Raw genomic sequence first — 16,875 nt, 5'->3', positions numbered from 1 at the left:
AAGCTGCTTCTCACAAACCCTAGAGAATTTTAACATTCTGTCTTTGCTGTAGAAGCCTCTGTGAGGCTTGGGCAATAGTTCCCCAGCTGTTAGGCACACTGTTTGCAATGCTGCCCTTGAGCACATCCTTGACATTTTTCTTGGTCTTGTTGGAAAAACAAGAATCTAGGGTCAGAGATAACTTAGCTTATCTAAGATGACCTCCACCTAATTGTGACTGTTGACAAAGATACTAGTTTTGAAAACATGATGCATAATGTGAGGTCCTCTACTGACAATATTAATCACACTTATTCGAGGCTTAAGTGCTATATAATTAAAAGCAATTCTCAAAGACTGGGTGATTTCCTAAACTCCACAGAAAGGTAGAAACAGCTTTGTTTTTCTTAGCACTAAATTCTTAGGCCATGACCATGTTTTCAACAGATCAATATAAAGTGAAACAATTTATTTTTTTAATCCTCACAAGAGGGTATGTTTTAATGGTTTTTAGAGAGGAAGGGAAAGAGAAATATCAATGTGAGAAAGGAACATTGATCCATTTCGCCTCATGTAGGCACACTGGGGATCAAACCTGCCCTGGAATCGAACCCACAATCTTTTGGAGAATGGGATGATGCTCCAACCAACTGAGCCACACAGCCAGGGCTAAAGTGAAATAATTTAGAAGCGTATCTAGGAAGACAAATTAGCAAGCAACTAAGAAAGTCCTGATAAGCACCCTCTTGATGGACTAAAATATTTAGATACAATGAAGGGGGAAGTGCAATCAAGATGGTAAATTCTAAAACTATTCTTGGAGATCACTCAGTCTCTCCTCCCTCCCCACCTACTCACTTTCTCTTCTGTAGCAAAATAAACATGATATTCCAAACACTTCTGCATTATTTTGCTAAGGCTACCATAACAAATTACTACAGACTTGGGTGGCTTAAAATAGAAATTTATTCTCTCACAATTCTAGAGGCCAGAAGTCTGAAATTAAGGTGTTTTCAGGGCCATGCCCCCTCTGAAACCTGTATGGGAGAGTCCTTCCTTGCCTCTTCTAGTTTCTGTTTGCTAGTAATCCTTGGCTTGTAGATGCATCATTTCAATCTCTGCTTCCATCATTACATGATTGTCTTCCCCCTATGTGTCTGTCTTTTTTTATAAATACATCAGTCATATTGGATTAGTATGAACTCACCTTAATCACATCTGCAATGTCCCTACTTCCCCAGTTCCGAGATGCTGGGGATTAGGACTTCCATATTATCTTTTTGGGGGGCACAATTCAACCCATAACAACTTCTTATACTTGAAATTGAGTTTGTATAGCTTGTTTTTTCCCCCATGGCAACTTAAAATAATTTAAATGACTTCTTCCCAGACATTAAGTGTGAAAAAAGGTCTACCTGATTTTGATCTAATAAGAAACTTGACTGCGTTTGACACGTGACTACATTTTGTCTGCATCCTCTTTTTCATGGCAAGTCTTCCATGTTCTTGCCACAGGAGCCACCCTTTGACCACAGTTCCTCTTGGGAATTTAGAATCAGAGTGATTCCTGTCCAGTCCAGTTACTCTCTTGCACCGAAGTAAAACCAGGAACTATTGATTGGGGCCTTTTTACAATGTAGATTGGGGAAGAGGTCTGCATGCAGAGGCTGTACACAGACAGCAGAGCCAAGAGCAAAAGTATTAATGACATTTGAGTCCCAGGCCCCAATTATTTGAGTCCAGGTGTATTCCTATTCTTGGGGTCTGTGAGTCACTCTGTATCTTCATAACCCTTTTCTAGTTTAAAGTAATTTGAGTCCTGCTTCAATATTTAATTTAGAAAGCTTTTCTTTCTATTGACCAGTGTCACTCTGTAGCACAACTCTGTGAGGTGTTTACTCATAGCATAATCTATTTCTGTGCTAATCAGCCACCAGCCCCTTGTGGCTACTTGAATTAATTCAAGTTAAATATGAAAAACTCAGTCACATTAATCACATTCCAAATGCTCAGTCACCACATGGGAGTAGTGGCTGCTGTACTGAATCACAGACAGAACATTTCCATCTCTGCAGAACGTTTTCTTGGACAGCCCAGGTCTTCATGACAGCTCCCCCTGGAGTTGTACAGGCACCATCAGGATGGAAGTCCACACAGGGTAACTTTTCTCAAGGCCAGACCTGTACAGTAGTGCCATTGTAGTTATATTTTATTTCCAACTGAGGCTATCAGTTTCCAGAATTTCAAGTGTCTTAGTTTTCCCTTCCCTTTAGAAATAGGAATTTTAAGTGTTTTAGTGGAAAGTGCCTTGATTTGGGAATTGATAGCTGACTTCTTGGTCTCTATTGCAATGTGAAAATAGTAGCTTCCTACTGCTACTATAACAAACTCAGTCTTTAAAACTCAAAAGATTTATTATCTTATGGTTTTTGTAGGTGAGAAATCCTACATGGGGCTCAGTGGGCTAAAATCAAGGTGACAACAGGGCTGTGAGACTGACTTTTCTACTCCTGGGCTCTTGGCCCCGTTCCATCTTCAAAGGTAGCAATGGCCAGTTGAGTCTTTCTCACACCGCTCCATACTCACACACACTTGTGTATCCCTCTCCCATTTAATATTTTTTTAAAATGCAAATATTTGGATAATCAAACTCTAAAGAGCTGAGACTGAGAGTTAAATATGGAGTTAAATATGCTAAGCAGCCGACTAGTTTTTTTTTAAACTATAGTCCGGCCCTCCAACGATCTGAGGGACAGTGAACTGGCCCCCTGTTTAAAAAGTTTGAGGACCCCTGATCAACTCTTTCCCTTCTCCACTCCTTTTGAAACAGTCAAGAGCTTGCTAATCATTGAATGAAAGTAATATTAGCAAAAGGGACAATAAACTTTGCGTTACCATAATCAGTAATCCAAGTGAAAATCATTCAAATTCAAAGAAATGGAGTGAGAAGGAACTCTGATAACAGGATTCAACATTACTTTCTGACTTAACCAAAATGACGCTGCTAGAAGAAAAGAGCATTTGGGTTCTTTTGTATATTGAGTAATAAAGTAGCTCTATCTCTGTGACACACTAAAGAATAAATGCTTTCACTAGAAATTAAAAGTTAATATAAGGAATAAATCCTTCAACAGAGATTTTTAAGTCTATCTTCTTAACAAATTTCTTACCAATGGGCCCTTCATTACTACTGACTCTGTTATCAGAAGGTTACCTTCCACAATGAAGTACTTCTAATAATATACCTTAGAATTGATATTTTCTACACATTGTCACAACATACACAATCTGAAGAATACAGATGTATTTTTATTTTTTCATTTAATGATGCAAAACACAAATGCTGATTACATAGATTCACATATAACTTTTCTCTCTCGCTTACAACTCAACATATTGGAACTGCTTTCAACTCTATATGGAGCATACCTATAATGAAGAGAAAAGAAATTAAAACTACAGCATTAACAAACAGAAATATTAAAATTAGACCATTCTGAATAATTAACCCTAGAGCATCAAGAAAGTCTAGAAAACAAATCCACAAAGAGCACCAACACCTCATTTTAAGTTTTAGCAAAAAATAATTTAATTGAACTACAAAAGATTAGTAAAAGCATCTGATTTTGATTTCAATATCTATTTCATTTTTATCTCTTGATTGGCTGAAGTAGTGATATGGGCAAGTTGATATTAATATTTTTTTAAAAAGCAAATATTTGGATAATCAAACTCTAAAGAGCTGAGACTGAGAGTTAAATATGGAAAAGTATACATTAGTGATTACTATTTTACTCAGCAGAAATAAGTTATCTACTTTAATCAACCTAATCTATCTATATGTATATATATTACACATAAACTCACTATCTTTTAAATCACAGAATCACATGCCAAACCGGTTTGGCTCAGTGGATAGAGCATCAGCCTACGGACTGAAAGGTCCCAGGTTCAATTCCGGTCAAGGGCATGTACCTTGATTGCAGGCACATCCCCAGTGGGGGGTGTGCAGGAGGCAGCTGGTCGATGTTTCTCTCTCATCGATATTTCTAACTCTCTGTCCCTCTCCCTTCCTCTCTGTAAAGAATCAATAAAATATATTTAAAAAATAAATAAATAAATAAATCAATAAATCACAGAATCACAGACCATACAGAGATCATACAGTTATTTTGTTCACAGCTATGTTTTACCAGGAATTGTTCAGTTGTAGTACCAATCATACTGAAATGGTCACACAGTAAAAAATTAACAATCTATTGCCTGCCCTTATACATTCATCTATCCAACAAATATGAAACTCCTAGTTGGATCAGACACTGAGCAAGTTGCTGACTACATGGTGATTAATAAAGCAGACAGGGTTCCTGTTCTCATGGAATTTACACTTAAGTGTGGGATATGACAAGTAGATATTAAGAACCAAATACAGCCCCAACTGGTTTGGCTCAGTGGATAGAGCGTCAGCCTACGGACCGAAGGGTCCCAGGTTTGATTCTGGTCAAGGGCATGTACCTTGGTTGCGGGCACATCCCCAGTAGGGGGTGTGCAGGAGGCAGCTGATCAATGTTTCTCTCTCATCGATGTTTCTATCTCTATCCCTTTCCCTTCCTCTCTCTCTAAAAGTCAATCAATAAAAATAGTTTAATTATCTTGCATAATCTATTAATCCTATAAAATTGCATACTTACAGTATTAGCATTTACAAAGTTTATTCCAACCCATTTCTTCTTTTATATTCTAAAACATCTTCATTATGTTGTTTGATGAGCTAGAAGGAGGTAACAGTTAAAATTAGAAATGCAATATTCCTGGCAAATTAAAGAGGAGGAGACTAATATTTAAAATTCAACTTTTGCCAAATAAATTACTTCATTCAGTGGGCAGTTAATGGAATTCCTCACCACAGAGGGGCTAAACCACACAACAAAGCAGGACTCAGTTATTAAATGGGGTCCAGGGGTAGGTGTGTATTATATTTCTAACCTTAGAAGTTTGATACTGTGAGTGAATAAACAACCTCAGCCCAAAATATATGTGTATTAATTAGATATCAGGAGGACAACCACTTTCTTAGAACCACCCTCTGACAAAATATTCAAGTGGGACAATGGTTGATATAGGCCAGTGATGGTGAATCTATGACACGCGTGTCAGAGGTGACACGCGAACTCATTTTTTTGGTTGATTTTTCTTTGTTAAATGGCATTTAAATATATAAAATAAATATAAAAAATACAAGTCTTTGTTTTACTATGGTTGCAAATATCAAAAAATTTCTATGTGACACGGCACCAGAGTTAAGTTAGGGTTTTTCAAAATGCTGACACGCCGAGCTCAAAAGGTTCGCCATCACTGATATAAGGTGACATTTGCTGAAATCAAAGATTTAATTTTAATCAGAGCCCTCAAGCAGCAATAAAGCTCCATTTCAGGAAAACTTTAAATTAAGAATGTAAATGCCCTAACTGGTTTGGCTCAGTGGATAGAGCGTCGGCCTGCGGGCTGAAGGGTCCCAGGTTCGATTCCGGTCAGGGGCATGTGCCTTGGTTGCGGGCACATCCCCAGTGGGAGATGTGCAGGAGGCAGCTGAATCGATGTTTCTCTCTATCGCTCTCCCTTCCTCTCTGTAAAAAATCACTAAAATATATTAAAAAAAAGAATGTAAAAAATGTCATTATAACATTATTTAAAAAGGATTATTTACTGTTGTTAGGTTGTAAGTGACTTTTAACACCTCTTACTCATTTCAATTTGAAAGAACTGAATCACTTTAATGAGAAAATCCAAAATAAGAGACCTGAAGAGATGGAGTTAGGGGCAGTGGAGGAAGCCTAACCCCATTAGGTACAAAACAAAAATTTTAAATACTAATGTAGCACAGATATTTGAGTTAACTTTTAAAAATTTTATCCATAAGGAAGCAGTATTTCAGATTGGTCTACAGCAGCCGTGGGCAAACTACGGCCCGCGGGCCGGATCCGGCCCATTTGAAATGAATAAAACTAAAAAAAAAAAAAAAGACCGTACCCTTTTATGTAATGATGCTTACTTTGAATTTATATTAGTTCACACAAACACTCCATCCATGCTTTTGTTCCGGCCCTCCGGTCCAGTTTAAGAACCCACTGTGGCCCTCGAGTCAAAAAGTTTGCCCACCCCTGGTCTACAGTGTAGCTAGCTCTGAAGTTAGAAAGAAGCAGATTCAGCAAACTAATTTCTCCAAGTGTTTTCTGCATCTGTTACAGTTCAACAATAATAGTACCTACATAGTGTTGAGAATATTAAATGAGTATTTTTAAAATTTTTTTTTATTGATTTCAGAGAACGGAGAGGGAGAGAGATAGAAACATCAATGATGAGAGAGAATCATTGAACGGCTGCCTCCTGCACACCCTACATTGAGATTGAATCCACAGACCTGGCATGTGCCCTGACCGGAAGTTGAACTGTGCCCTCCTGGTTCATAGGTTGATGTTCAATCATGGAGCCAAGCCAGCTGGGCTAAATTAATTTATATATATAAAGCATTTGGCATACTGTAAAGACCAAAAAAAAAAAAGAAGAAGAAAGGCTGCTAAACCTACACAGTAAGTATCATTTCCAACAATGTATTTATACAAACCAATGACTAAAATCTTATGTTTTGGCCCTGGCCAGGTAGCTCAGTTGGTTAGAGCATCCTCCAGATGTACCAAGTTTCTGGCAGGGTACATACAAGAAGCAACCAATGAATGCATAAATAAGCGGAACACTAAACTGATGTTTTCTCTCCCTCTCTCTCCTTCCCGCCCAAATCAATTCTTTAAAATCTTATATTTTGGGAAATCTAATGTGATTTAACTTATATACCTGTTCATTGATGGTTTGTCTCTATGACAGCTGGGAAAAGTGCCTTCATAAAACCCCAACCAGCCTCCATCCTCCTTAAGAAATTACTAGTAGATACAGCCCTGCCAGCGTGACTTGGTGGTTGAGCATCGACCTAGGAACCAGGAGGTCACGGTTCGATTCCCGGTCAGGGCAAAGCCAGGATTGTGGGCTCCATCCCCAGTGTGGGGCGTGCAAGAGGCAGCCGATCAATGATTCTCTCTCATCATTGATGTTTCTCTCTCTCTCTCTCCCTCTCCCGTCTTCTCTGAAATCAATAAATACATATTTAAAAGAAAAAGAAATTAGATATAGGATAATAAGTAGTACCACCACCACTCATGACAAACCCATGCTAAGTAACAATGAATGACACATTGCAGCTTCACCCTATCTTCTCAATGCCCCTAAAACCTTAATACTTTCAATCCTTGGCATTTCCTTCACGGAGAAATACGTTATCAGCAAATACATAACTATCCTATTGCACTGGGAGTAAGACTTACATAGGCCCACAGGAAGACGGTGGTGCCCAAGGTCAGCCCCACTTTCAGCCAATCAGGCCTGTCGTGTAGCGGCTCCCGAACATAGAACTTGGACCGCGCGGACGCTGCAAGGGACGGAGAGGCTGTAACTGGTCTCCTTGTCGGAAACAACGTGTCTAATCGCATTTAATTCTCCCTCCCCTCCCCCGCCCCCTGCAACAGCCAAGGGAACAGAGGTTCAGAGAGGTCAGGCGGCTCGCCCTGGGCCACCGGAGGACGGGGGCGGGGGGGGAGGGGAGGCGCCCCGGGAGGGTCTCCCCTTCTGCAAAGAGGGCGCAGGAGGAACCTAAGGTCCGTTCGCACGAAGAGGGGGTGGGTGGCGCTCGGAGGGAGGTGGCGGCGGGTGATAGGGAACCCAGAGTCAGGGGTGCGGACAGGCGTGGGCTCGGGCCGCGGGCCGGCGAAGGTCACAGCGGGCCGGGGCCGGGCCGCAGCCACCCCCCGCCCCGCCGGCCGGGTTCACCCCGGGAAGGGCAGGCTGGGAGGCCGGCTCTGCCTGCACGAGGAGGGACACTCACAGCCGCTCGGGAGCCTGGCCGGGGCCAGCAGCCGGGAGAAGGGCCGCAGGAACGCGGACGGCGCCATCTTGCCGGGCCGGCTCCGCCTCCCCAGCCGGTCCCTCCGGGTCGGCGCCGGCCCCCGGAGCGCCCCCTGGCGGCGGGACCCGCCGGCTCCGCAGCCGGCCGCGCCGGGTCACAGGCAGGTACTCACTCGGCTGGTGCGTCTCCGGTCTGCGAGGTTAGGGAGGAAAGGATTCACGTGCGTGGTGTGGGGGAGGAGGAGGTGGCTTGTCCTCTGCCTTGTCCTCCTCCTTGTCCTCGGAGAGTTTATTTCAGACCCCTTCCCCAGGGATACCTACCCTTAGATCCGCTGCAATCCACCGTCAGGAGCCAGAAAACTGGAAATGAAGTGTCGTGTTGAGTTAACAGTTAGCATGTTGATTAAATTCTGTGTTCCAGCCACTGTGCATGAATGCATCATGTGGTTCACAGGCATCCTCTCATTTCATCTTCACGACAGACTGCATGGCATGCCATGATTATCATCTTCAATTTACAGACGAAGCTCAAAGAAGACAAGCTATTCATCCAAGGTGACATAGTACTCCTGATATTTGGAAAGACCTCTTACGGTTTCTAAAGTCTGTTTGCTCGCACTGCCTTAGAAAAGCCTCACAACCCTGTGAGGAAAAGAGAATCCCCGCATTTTAAAATAAATGCCCTGACCCGCTCACGAGCACACACGTGGGCGAGGCGGGCTTCAGACTGAGGTCTTCTGATCCCAGATTTAGTGATCCTCCCTTTCCAGTGACCCTCCTTAGCCCCCCTAACATGGACAGGCCCCTGAGGCCATGAGCTGAAGGGCAGGGTTCAAAGTGCTAAGTTCCAAAGTGCCATTCCTGCTCACACCTTTTTAGCTGCATCAATTTTAGGCAAATTACTTAACCTCTGCATGCCTCCATTTTAAATCTGTAACATAAAGCCTATGTATAGGGTCGTTGGGACACTTAGTTTGTAAACAACTTGGTTTTGCCTGTTAAAAACATTGTACTGATCAGTAGGTTTTGTCTTTCACAGTTGAACCAGATTTATGTAAATTCAATTCTCAATTTGATCTGATGTGTAAAGACCTTGTAAAAATAGGTACGTATAGGTAAAAGAGATAATAAGTTTTAATAATTTAATCCTTTGACTCTTATGCCATTTAGTTTCGTTTTAAACGCAAAATAAATGTTAGCAAACTTCTTTTCCTTTTATATTTTCTTTTTTTGTTAATCCTCACCCAATGATATAGTAGTGTGTGTGTGTGTATGTATGTATGTATATATATATATATATGTATATATATATATATATATTAGAGTAAATATACAAATAAAATATATTTCCATTGATTTCAGAGAGGAAGGGAGAGGGAGAGATAGAAACATCAGTGATAAGAGAGAATCATCGTCCAGAACTGGTTTGGCTCAGTGGATAGAGCCTCGGCCTGTGGACTGAAAGGTCCCAGGTTTGATTCCGGTCAAGGGCATGTACCTTGGTTGCGGGCACATCCCCAGTAAGGGGCGTGCAGGAGGCAGCTGATCGATGTTTCTCTCTCATCAATGTTTCTGGCTCTCTATCCCTCTCCCTTCCTCTCTGTAAAAAATCAATAAAATGTATTTAAAAAAAAAAAAAAAAAGAGAATCATCGATCAGCTGCCTCCTGCACGCCCCCTACTGGGGATCGAGCCTGCAACCCAGACATGTGACCTTGGCTGGAATGGAACCCAGGACCCTTCAGTCCTCAGGCCAATGATCTATCCACTGAGCCAAACCAGCTAGGGCATGGTATTTTCTTCCATTGATTTTTAGGGAGAGGAAGGGGGGGACAGAGAGAGAGAGAGAGAGAAACATTGATATGAGAGAGATACATCTATCAGTTGCTTCCTGCACGTGCCCCACTGGGGTCCTGGATCAAACCCACAACCCAGGTACATGCCCTTGACTGGGAATCGAACCCCTGACCAACACTGCCGACCAACACTGCCACCACAGAGCTGCACCAGCCAGGGCCCTTCTATGTTTTCTTTAGCTATGTTATTAAAATTTTTTAAACCAAAATTATTACCTAAAGAGTAAACAATAATTGTTTATGCTTTCTGGTTCACTTTCACTAGTACATGTAAAGGATGGCTAAACAGATTGCGAAGATGTGAGTCACTTTATAGTTTCTAACCTAGTTTGAGTCTCTTGGGCTCACGCTCAAGTAAGCAAGCCACTCAGCTAACATGCTGACTGAGTTGTTGGTTCTCAACTTCTTCTCTTCTCTCCACTCAGCACCCAGTCAGTTGTATATCCTTTCTACATCATCCCTTGGAAGCTTGTCCTGACACAGCTCTTGCTAGTATCCAACAAGTTGGAACAGAAACCTGGCTTAGAGCATACAGAGCCAGTAAGCCAATTGCCCATTTCAGTACTGCTGCTGGAAAAGGCTGTTTTGTCCTTTTGGCCCCTTTTACTGGTGTATATTTTGGGAGAGTGATAAAGTATAAGCACATTTCTCTCAGTGTGTTATAGCTGATGGAACCCTACACTTGGAGTAGGCCGCTGTATGTGAAACCACATCTTGAAAAGAATCCCGGTGAAGCAATTCCTGCCAGGATCTAATAGCTGTGATGTTTTGGTAGTAGTTGCTATGTGACATTCATTTAAGCATTTCCAGAATTTGAATGCTAAAACTTTATTTGTGACCCAGGCAAAGGGAAAGGAGATTTGAATAGCAGCTAGGAAACCAGACTTTTTAGTCCCTGATTTTCCTGCTGGGAAACTTCTTACTCAACTTATACCTCCTAAGGAGGGTTAAGGAAGAGCAAGACTTGAAACAGTATAAAATGTAAATTATATATATGTTTATTGATTTATGATTCACAAGAAGACTATACATCAAATTCAGGATCTGGAGAGAGATGAAGTGCCTGATGCATCTGAGTTTTTATTTAACTTACTGAAGTAATCACAAAATGTTAACATTTGTTAAATCTGGGTGGCAAATACATATTTCTTTTCTGTTGTATTTCTATAAAATTTAAGTACTTAATAATTAAGGCATAAAAGAGTCAATAGAGAACATCTTACATATGTGAAGATGAATGAATTTAACTCTACATAACCCTTTCTGTAGAATTAAAGTTTGTCAGGTAAATTATTTATTTACTAGAGGCCTGGTACACGGATTCGTGCACTGGTGGGGTCCCTTGACCTGGTCTGTGGGGATCGGGCCAAAACCAGTCTGACATCCCCTAAGGGGGTCCCGGATTGCAAGAGGGTGCAGGTCAGGCAGAGGGACCCCACTGGTGCACGATTGGGGCTGGGGAGGGATCTTGGGAGGGTTCCAGGGCGTGTCTGGCTTGTCTCACCCAGTCTCGATGGACCCCACCCCAGCAGCAAGCTAACCTACCAGTCGGAGCTTCTGCTCCCTGGTGGTCAGTGCACGTCATAGCGACTGGTCGAATGGTCCAATGGTCGGACACTTAGCATATTAGGCTTTTATTATATAGGATTTTTGGTTAAGATTTTTAGGGATGAGGCATTTTGACAATAGTCATATGCAAATATTTGGGGTAAGGTGAACTACCCACCACCACCATCATCGTCACTGTCACCATCTAGCCTTGGCTATGTTAACTTCTTGGATAGCTATCATTAACAGTATAAATGGGATCTTTATCTGTTAAAAAGTGGTGATCTACCAGAGTACGTATTTTATTGTTGAGTTCAGGCTATGAAGTCTCTGACTATGTGGTTCAACTATTACCTGTATCTGTAGGTCCATTTTAATGAGGATATGACTCAGATAAATGTTGACTCAATTAGTATTCACTGAATCTTAAAAATTGGTATTTATTTGTTATCAGCCAAAAAGAATGTAACATTACCAAAGCATATTGCTGGCTCATCTATTTAGGTGCTTAGCTTCTGTTGGAAACTACTGCTTGTTTTGAAAGACAAGAAATGCTCTTCCCCCAAGGGGAAAACAGTATATTATTTACAGGATACACTTAGAAAATCATAGCAAATAATATTGCTATAGGGACTTTTGGCTATGAAGCCATCCTAACCCTAAACATAAACCTAACCCTAAGCTGAGTCCTAACTCAAAACCTAAACATAACTAAATCTAAACCTAACCCTAAAATTAACCTAACTCTAACCCTAATCCTAAACCTAACCTTAAAGCTAACCCTACCATAACCCTAAACTTAACCCCTACCACTAACCATAACCTAACTTTAATCCTAAATATAATCTTAACCCCAACACTAACCCTAACTTTAACCTTAAACATAATCTTAAAGAAAACCCTAAACCTGAAGTTAGACAATTTTTCTACCTTTTTATAGTTCAGATAGTTAAAAGAAAGACCTTTTAAAAGGGGGCAGTAAAGTTCAAATGTTACTACAAATTAACAACTGTTTTTATGAATTCTATGTTTGTTCTGTTGTGTGTGTTTTTTTAAGTTAAGATAAAAAACACACACAACTGGCCATATTCCAAAATTCAAACTCAGTTTCCTATAGATAAAATTCTTTTTTAAAAATATATTTTTATTTATTTCAGAGAGGAAGGGAGAGGGGTAGATAGATAGAAACATCAATGATGGGAGAGAATCATTGATCGGCTGCCCCCTTAACGCCCCCTACTGGGGTTCGAGCCCACAACCTGGGCATGTGCCCTTGGCCGGAATCGAACCTGGGACCCTTCAGTCCACAGACCGACAGTGTATCCACTGGGCCAAACCAGCTAGGGCAGTAAAATTTTCTTAACGAAAGTTTTGGAGATCACAGAAATTGAGGAGATTTCAGGATTTGACTACTAAAACCTTATTTATGATCCAGGCAAAAGGAGAGGGCATTTGAGATAGCAGAAAGTCCAAGCAGACTTTTCCACTGGGAAACTTTCCAGAGAAAGTTAAGGAAAAAGTTGAAACCAGGAAAATACCTGAGTAAATAAATTTAATATTTTTTAAAAAATTGATTTCAGAGAGAGGGAGAAGGGGAGAGGGATAGAAATATCATTAATCAACTGCCTTGCACACCCCCTACTGGGGATTGAGCCAGAAACCTGGGCTAGTACCCTGACTGGGAATCCAACATGACCTCCTGGTAACCAGTGTTCATGGGTGGATGCTCAACCATTGAGCCACACCGGTGGGGCTGGGTAAATAAATTTAAAAGAGCAGTTACATATTACATAATGATTCATGATGCAGAATATGCTATGAATCGAATTCAGGATCTGGAGAAAGATCATAAAAAATAATCAAGGGGCCCTGGCTGGTGTTCTCAGTGGTTAGAGCAGATCAGGTAGAAGGAAACCAGTCCATGTGTCTCTCTCACATCCATGTTTCTCTCTCTCTCTTCCCCTCCCATCCTTCCTCCCTTCCACTCTCTCTGAAAAACAATGGAAAAAATATCCTCAGGTGAGGATTTTAAAAAAGTAATCAAGGGTAAAAATGGCTCATATGATATGAAAAACTGTAGATTATCAGTGGAATGCCACTTTTGAAACTTAGTTTTACTGTGATTGTTAATGAAATGACATATAAGTAGAAGATGCCCCAGCGGGTAAGTAGTCTGACCTTGCCTACTGCAACAGTTTTCTAGTATCCTCGCCAGATCTTCTTAGGCTTCTAAGATTTGAGGATTTCTGGAGATGGGGCATTCAACGAGTCACACTGTAAAGCACTAGCTTGAAGCTAGCTCCAGGGAAGTCAGTGTCCCTAATGCCACTACCCAAGGTGACTCAGCCACTCGTCAACCCGGCAGTGCATGGCCTCCGCCATGAAATAAAAACACACGCTTGAACTTTCAGATGCTTCTCTGGCAAGTGCAAAATGACACTCTGGGTCTGGCCGACTACCTTCACAGGCTGGTCCTAAGGAATAAACGGAGTCGCCAGTACCCCAGCCAAGTCCATTTAATTGCTCAAGCTCTTCCGTCCTTTTTAGACTCCATTAAGCCCTCTCTTCTCCATATCTGTTTACTAGTCCCCACTGGCGGGAAGCCTTCTTTTTCTCTCCGCCTCTGCTACCGAATTCGGCACTTTGTCCAGGATCAAACACAGCGCTTCTTGAACGCCTGCATTTAAGCACTTCAGGCTCAAGCTGCGATCAGTCTGGGAGAGTCGATCCAATGAATGAAAGGCCAGCGTAGCAGTAGGATGGCTGCTGTTTTTAACGCAGAGGCGGTCGGAGCCAGAGTGGACCACAGTCCGCGCTCCCTCGGTGCCTCCGCGATTCTCAGCGGCGAACGGGTGGGCGGGGCCTCTGCGACCCTCTCTGCCCCGGCCCCTGGGCCGGCCTCCAGGTTTCCCAGCAAGCTCCGGGGCAGAGGAGGTGGGGAAAGGAGGTCATCGCGCCTGCGCGCTCGGCGGCATGACCCGGGTGGGAAAGCCCTTCGCGTCCGCCATTTTGGCTGCCTCTGTCGGTCCGTTCAGTTACCACGTGAACCGCCGACGGAGACCCGTGGTGGGTGGGGGGGAAGCGGCGGCCGCGTAAAGTGAGAAAGGGAAAAAGACAACGAAGGGGGAAGGGGTGTCGCGGCTGGGCGACGCGGTGACACCCGAGGCCCGGTCGCGGCGGTGGATCGGGGCATTCAGGGCTGAAGCCGCCAGGGAACGGCGGCGGTCGGACAAACACACTGACCGAGCCGGGCGGTGGCGGGAGCAGCGGGAGGAGCCGGAACGATGCCGGCCGTGAGCCTCCCGCCCAAGGAGAACGCGCTCTTCAAGCGGATCTTGGTAAGTGTGAGGCTCCGGGCCAGCCGTGGGCAAGATCCAGCCGGTCCCCGGGCCTGTCACCCGTACCCTCGGCCCGACGGGCTCGGAGCCACCCTCGCCCAGGACCCCGCCTTCGTTACTTGTCGTCTGGTGGCGGAATGAACTCTGTCGCCCCCTCCCTCTGGCTCCCGCTTCGGCCCGTGCGCCGGGGGCCCGCGGCTTCCTCCTCCGGTCCCCTCGCTTTCAGAGGCCGTGGTCCCTGACTAGGCCCTGTCCTCCCCGCTTCTCGTTTGCCGGTGTCCACATCCCTTCCTGAGCGACGGGAGGAGAGGTCGGGCCTGGAGGAGGGAAGCCGGCACCAGGGGCCGGAGCCGCGGCCTGGGCTGTGCCGGATCCCCGCCGGCCGGCCGGGGCGGTACCCTGGGGAGGAACAGGTGGGACGGACGCGGGGCGGCTCATTCATTGCCCGAGCGCGGCTCTCCCTGCGGCGGCGGTCCCTCCCTCCCTCCTCGCCTCTCGGGGACCCACCTGTCCCCGCCCGGCCCCGAGTCGCTTCGGGACCTGAGAGGCTGGAAGGGAGGAAGGAGTTTAGAGGAGAAAAGGAAGCTTTTCGACGACTTCCTCTTGGGTAGTGGCATACTTGGGTCTTCAGCATCTTGGCGTCTCTCTGTCTCTCTGTCTCTCTGTCTCTCTGTCTCTCTCTCTCTCTCTCTCTCTCTCTCTCTCTGTCTCTCTCTCTCTCTCTCTCTCTCTCTCTCTCTCTCTCTGTCTCTTCTCTTTCTTTCTAGAGTAGGGACGGGACATTTATTTCTTGGTTTCTGAGCGGGAAACAGCCCCACCCATCCCTCTCCTCGCGAGGTGGGGCGCACTGCGTGGGGGCGGCCGGTCGGAAGTGAAAAGTTACAGGCTTTCGGTTGGGGCGTCCTAGACCAGGATTTTCGCCGAGACTGAAGCGCATTAACACCAGTGGAAAAATTTAGCAACAGAGAATATACGAACTTTTGAGGTGGCTCCTTTGACATTAGCTCAAACCCACTTATTCTCTACATTTCGAATGTGTGCAGTTGGCTTTTTTTTTTCTTCATTGTCATAAGTGCAATGATGTTTGGAGGGACTGTTTACCCTGTAAAATATGTTTTGTCGCCTTGGCGCTATAATTAACAACATTATAGCACATTTTTTTTTTGTTTGGCATTTATGTGTGGGTTGCCCCTTTCATGCAAACATTTCTTTGTGAAAGGATTAACTGTATTTGCCAAACTAAAGACTTTAAAGTTTGGGGTGTGTGTATGAAAGTGTTTGCTTTCTCTCTTGCAGTTTAAGTTTATTTCACTTGTTTGAAAAGTAGAACAACTCTGGGGATCCAGTTTTTCTAGAAATAAGAAAGAGAATTCCATGTTGAAGTGACTTTGATTTTGCAAAAATATTCATATGTAGTACACACATTTAGTCGATGCATGTTGAAAAACATCAGAAAGTCACATCCAATACCATGTAACATGTAACTCTTAGTTTCCTTGAAATTCTTATTGCTATTTTTGTTTTGTTTTAGGACGAATTGGAGTGTCAGTGGGACTATAATATAGTTTTGCCAGAACAATTTATTTATTTTTAAACCTTTTAAAAGACTAATTGGTATGTAGGTTTGACTATAACAGTTTTAGGTGAGCAAATTGTCTTTAATCTCCCACAATTTTTTATTTTGAAAATTCAAGCTGAAAAGTTGAGAGAAGAATACAAGGAGCACTTATAAACCCTTTACATAGATTTAATATTTTGCTATATTTGTTATCTCGCTCCCCATACTTACAAGAGTTAAAGGTAAGTTGCAGACATAATAGTTCATTCCTAAATGCTTCAGCAAGCATCTCCTAAGAATAAGGCCATTGTTCTATAAAACCATAATACCATTATCAATTATCAATCATTCCCTAATATTGTCTAATACCCAGTTCATATTCAGTTTTTCCCAATTGGTAGGGGTAACACTTTAAAAAAAAAAAATCAAACTTTAGGGTCACATGTAGTTTTAGCAAATAATACGTTGAGATGCCTTGTACCCATTACCGCGTTTCCCTAATGCTAATGCCTTGTAAAACTGTAGTTCAGTATCATAACACTGATACAATCTACCACTTATTCATATTTTTCTATTTTACTTGTACTGATTTGTGTATATAGTTCTGTGCAATCTTATCACGTGTAGATTATATAACTATCACA

The 16,875-nt window shown here is 43.1% G+C and overlaps 2 protein-coding genes across 2 annotated transcripts in view; one reads left to right on the top strand and one right to left on the bottom strand.

The window, feature by feature from the left end:
• Nucleotides 1–3,268: 3,268 nt before the first annotated feature.
• On the bottom strand, nt 3,269–8,096 carry NDUFC1 (NADH:ubiquinone oxidoreductase subunit C1). Its single transcript, XM_081090654.1, has 4 exons — nt 7,913–8,096; nt 7,356–7,459; nt 4,671–4,750; nt 3,269–3,408 (listed from the first exon to the last, which is right to left on the bottom strand). The coding sequence occupies exons 1-3, from the start codon at nt 7,977–7,979 to the stop codon at nt 4,691–4,693; spliced, it is 231 nt and encodes a 76-aa protein (XP_080946780.1). The 5' UTR covers nt 7,980–8,096; the 3' UTR covers nt 3,269–3,408; nt 4,671–4,690.
• A 6,214-nt stretch (nt 8,097–14,310) lies between these two features.
• NAA15 (N-alpha-acetyltransferase 15, NatA auxiliary subunit) overlaps nt 14,311–16,875 on the top strand; it is a 74,487-nt gene continuing 71,922 nt past the window's right edge. Inside the window, exon 1 of the mRNA XM_081091638.1 lies at nt 14,311–14,673. Within this exon, the coding sequence (XP_080947764.1) occupies nt 14,620–14,673 (54 nt within the window). The 5' untranslated portion in view covers nt 14,311–14,619. The remainder of the gene's footprint in view (nt 14,674–16,875) is intronic.

The sequence above is a fragment of the Myotis nattereri genome (assembly GCF_964212035.1).
Source record: "Myotis nattereri genome assembly, chromosome: 5".
Taxonomy (NCBI): domain Eukaryota; kingdom Metazoa; phylum Chordata; class Mammalia; order Chiroptera; family Vespertilionidae; genus Myotis; species Myotis nattereri.
Note: the sequence above shows the minus strand (reverse complement) of the source record. Positions and strands in the feature narration are given on the sequence as shown.

Excerpts from the sequence above, each read along its gene's own strand:
- NDUFC1 (XM_081090654.1), bottom strand. The coding sequence starts at position 7,979 with ATGGCGCCGTCCGCGTTCCTGCGGCCCTTCTCCCGGCTGCTGGCCCCG. Across the intron at positions 7,460-7,912 it reads GGCCAGGCTCCCGAGCGGCT|CGTCCGCGCGGTCCAAGTTC; the intron begins GTGAGTGTCCCT and ends CGTCCCTTGCAG. Across the intron at positions 4,751-7,355 it reads CCGTCTTCCTGTGGGCCTAT|CTCATCAAACAACATAATGA; the intron begins GTAAGTCTTACT and ends ACCTCCTTCTAG.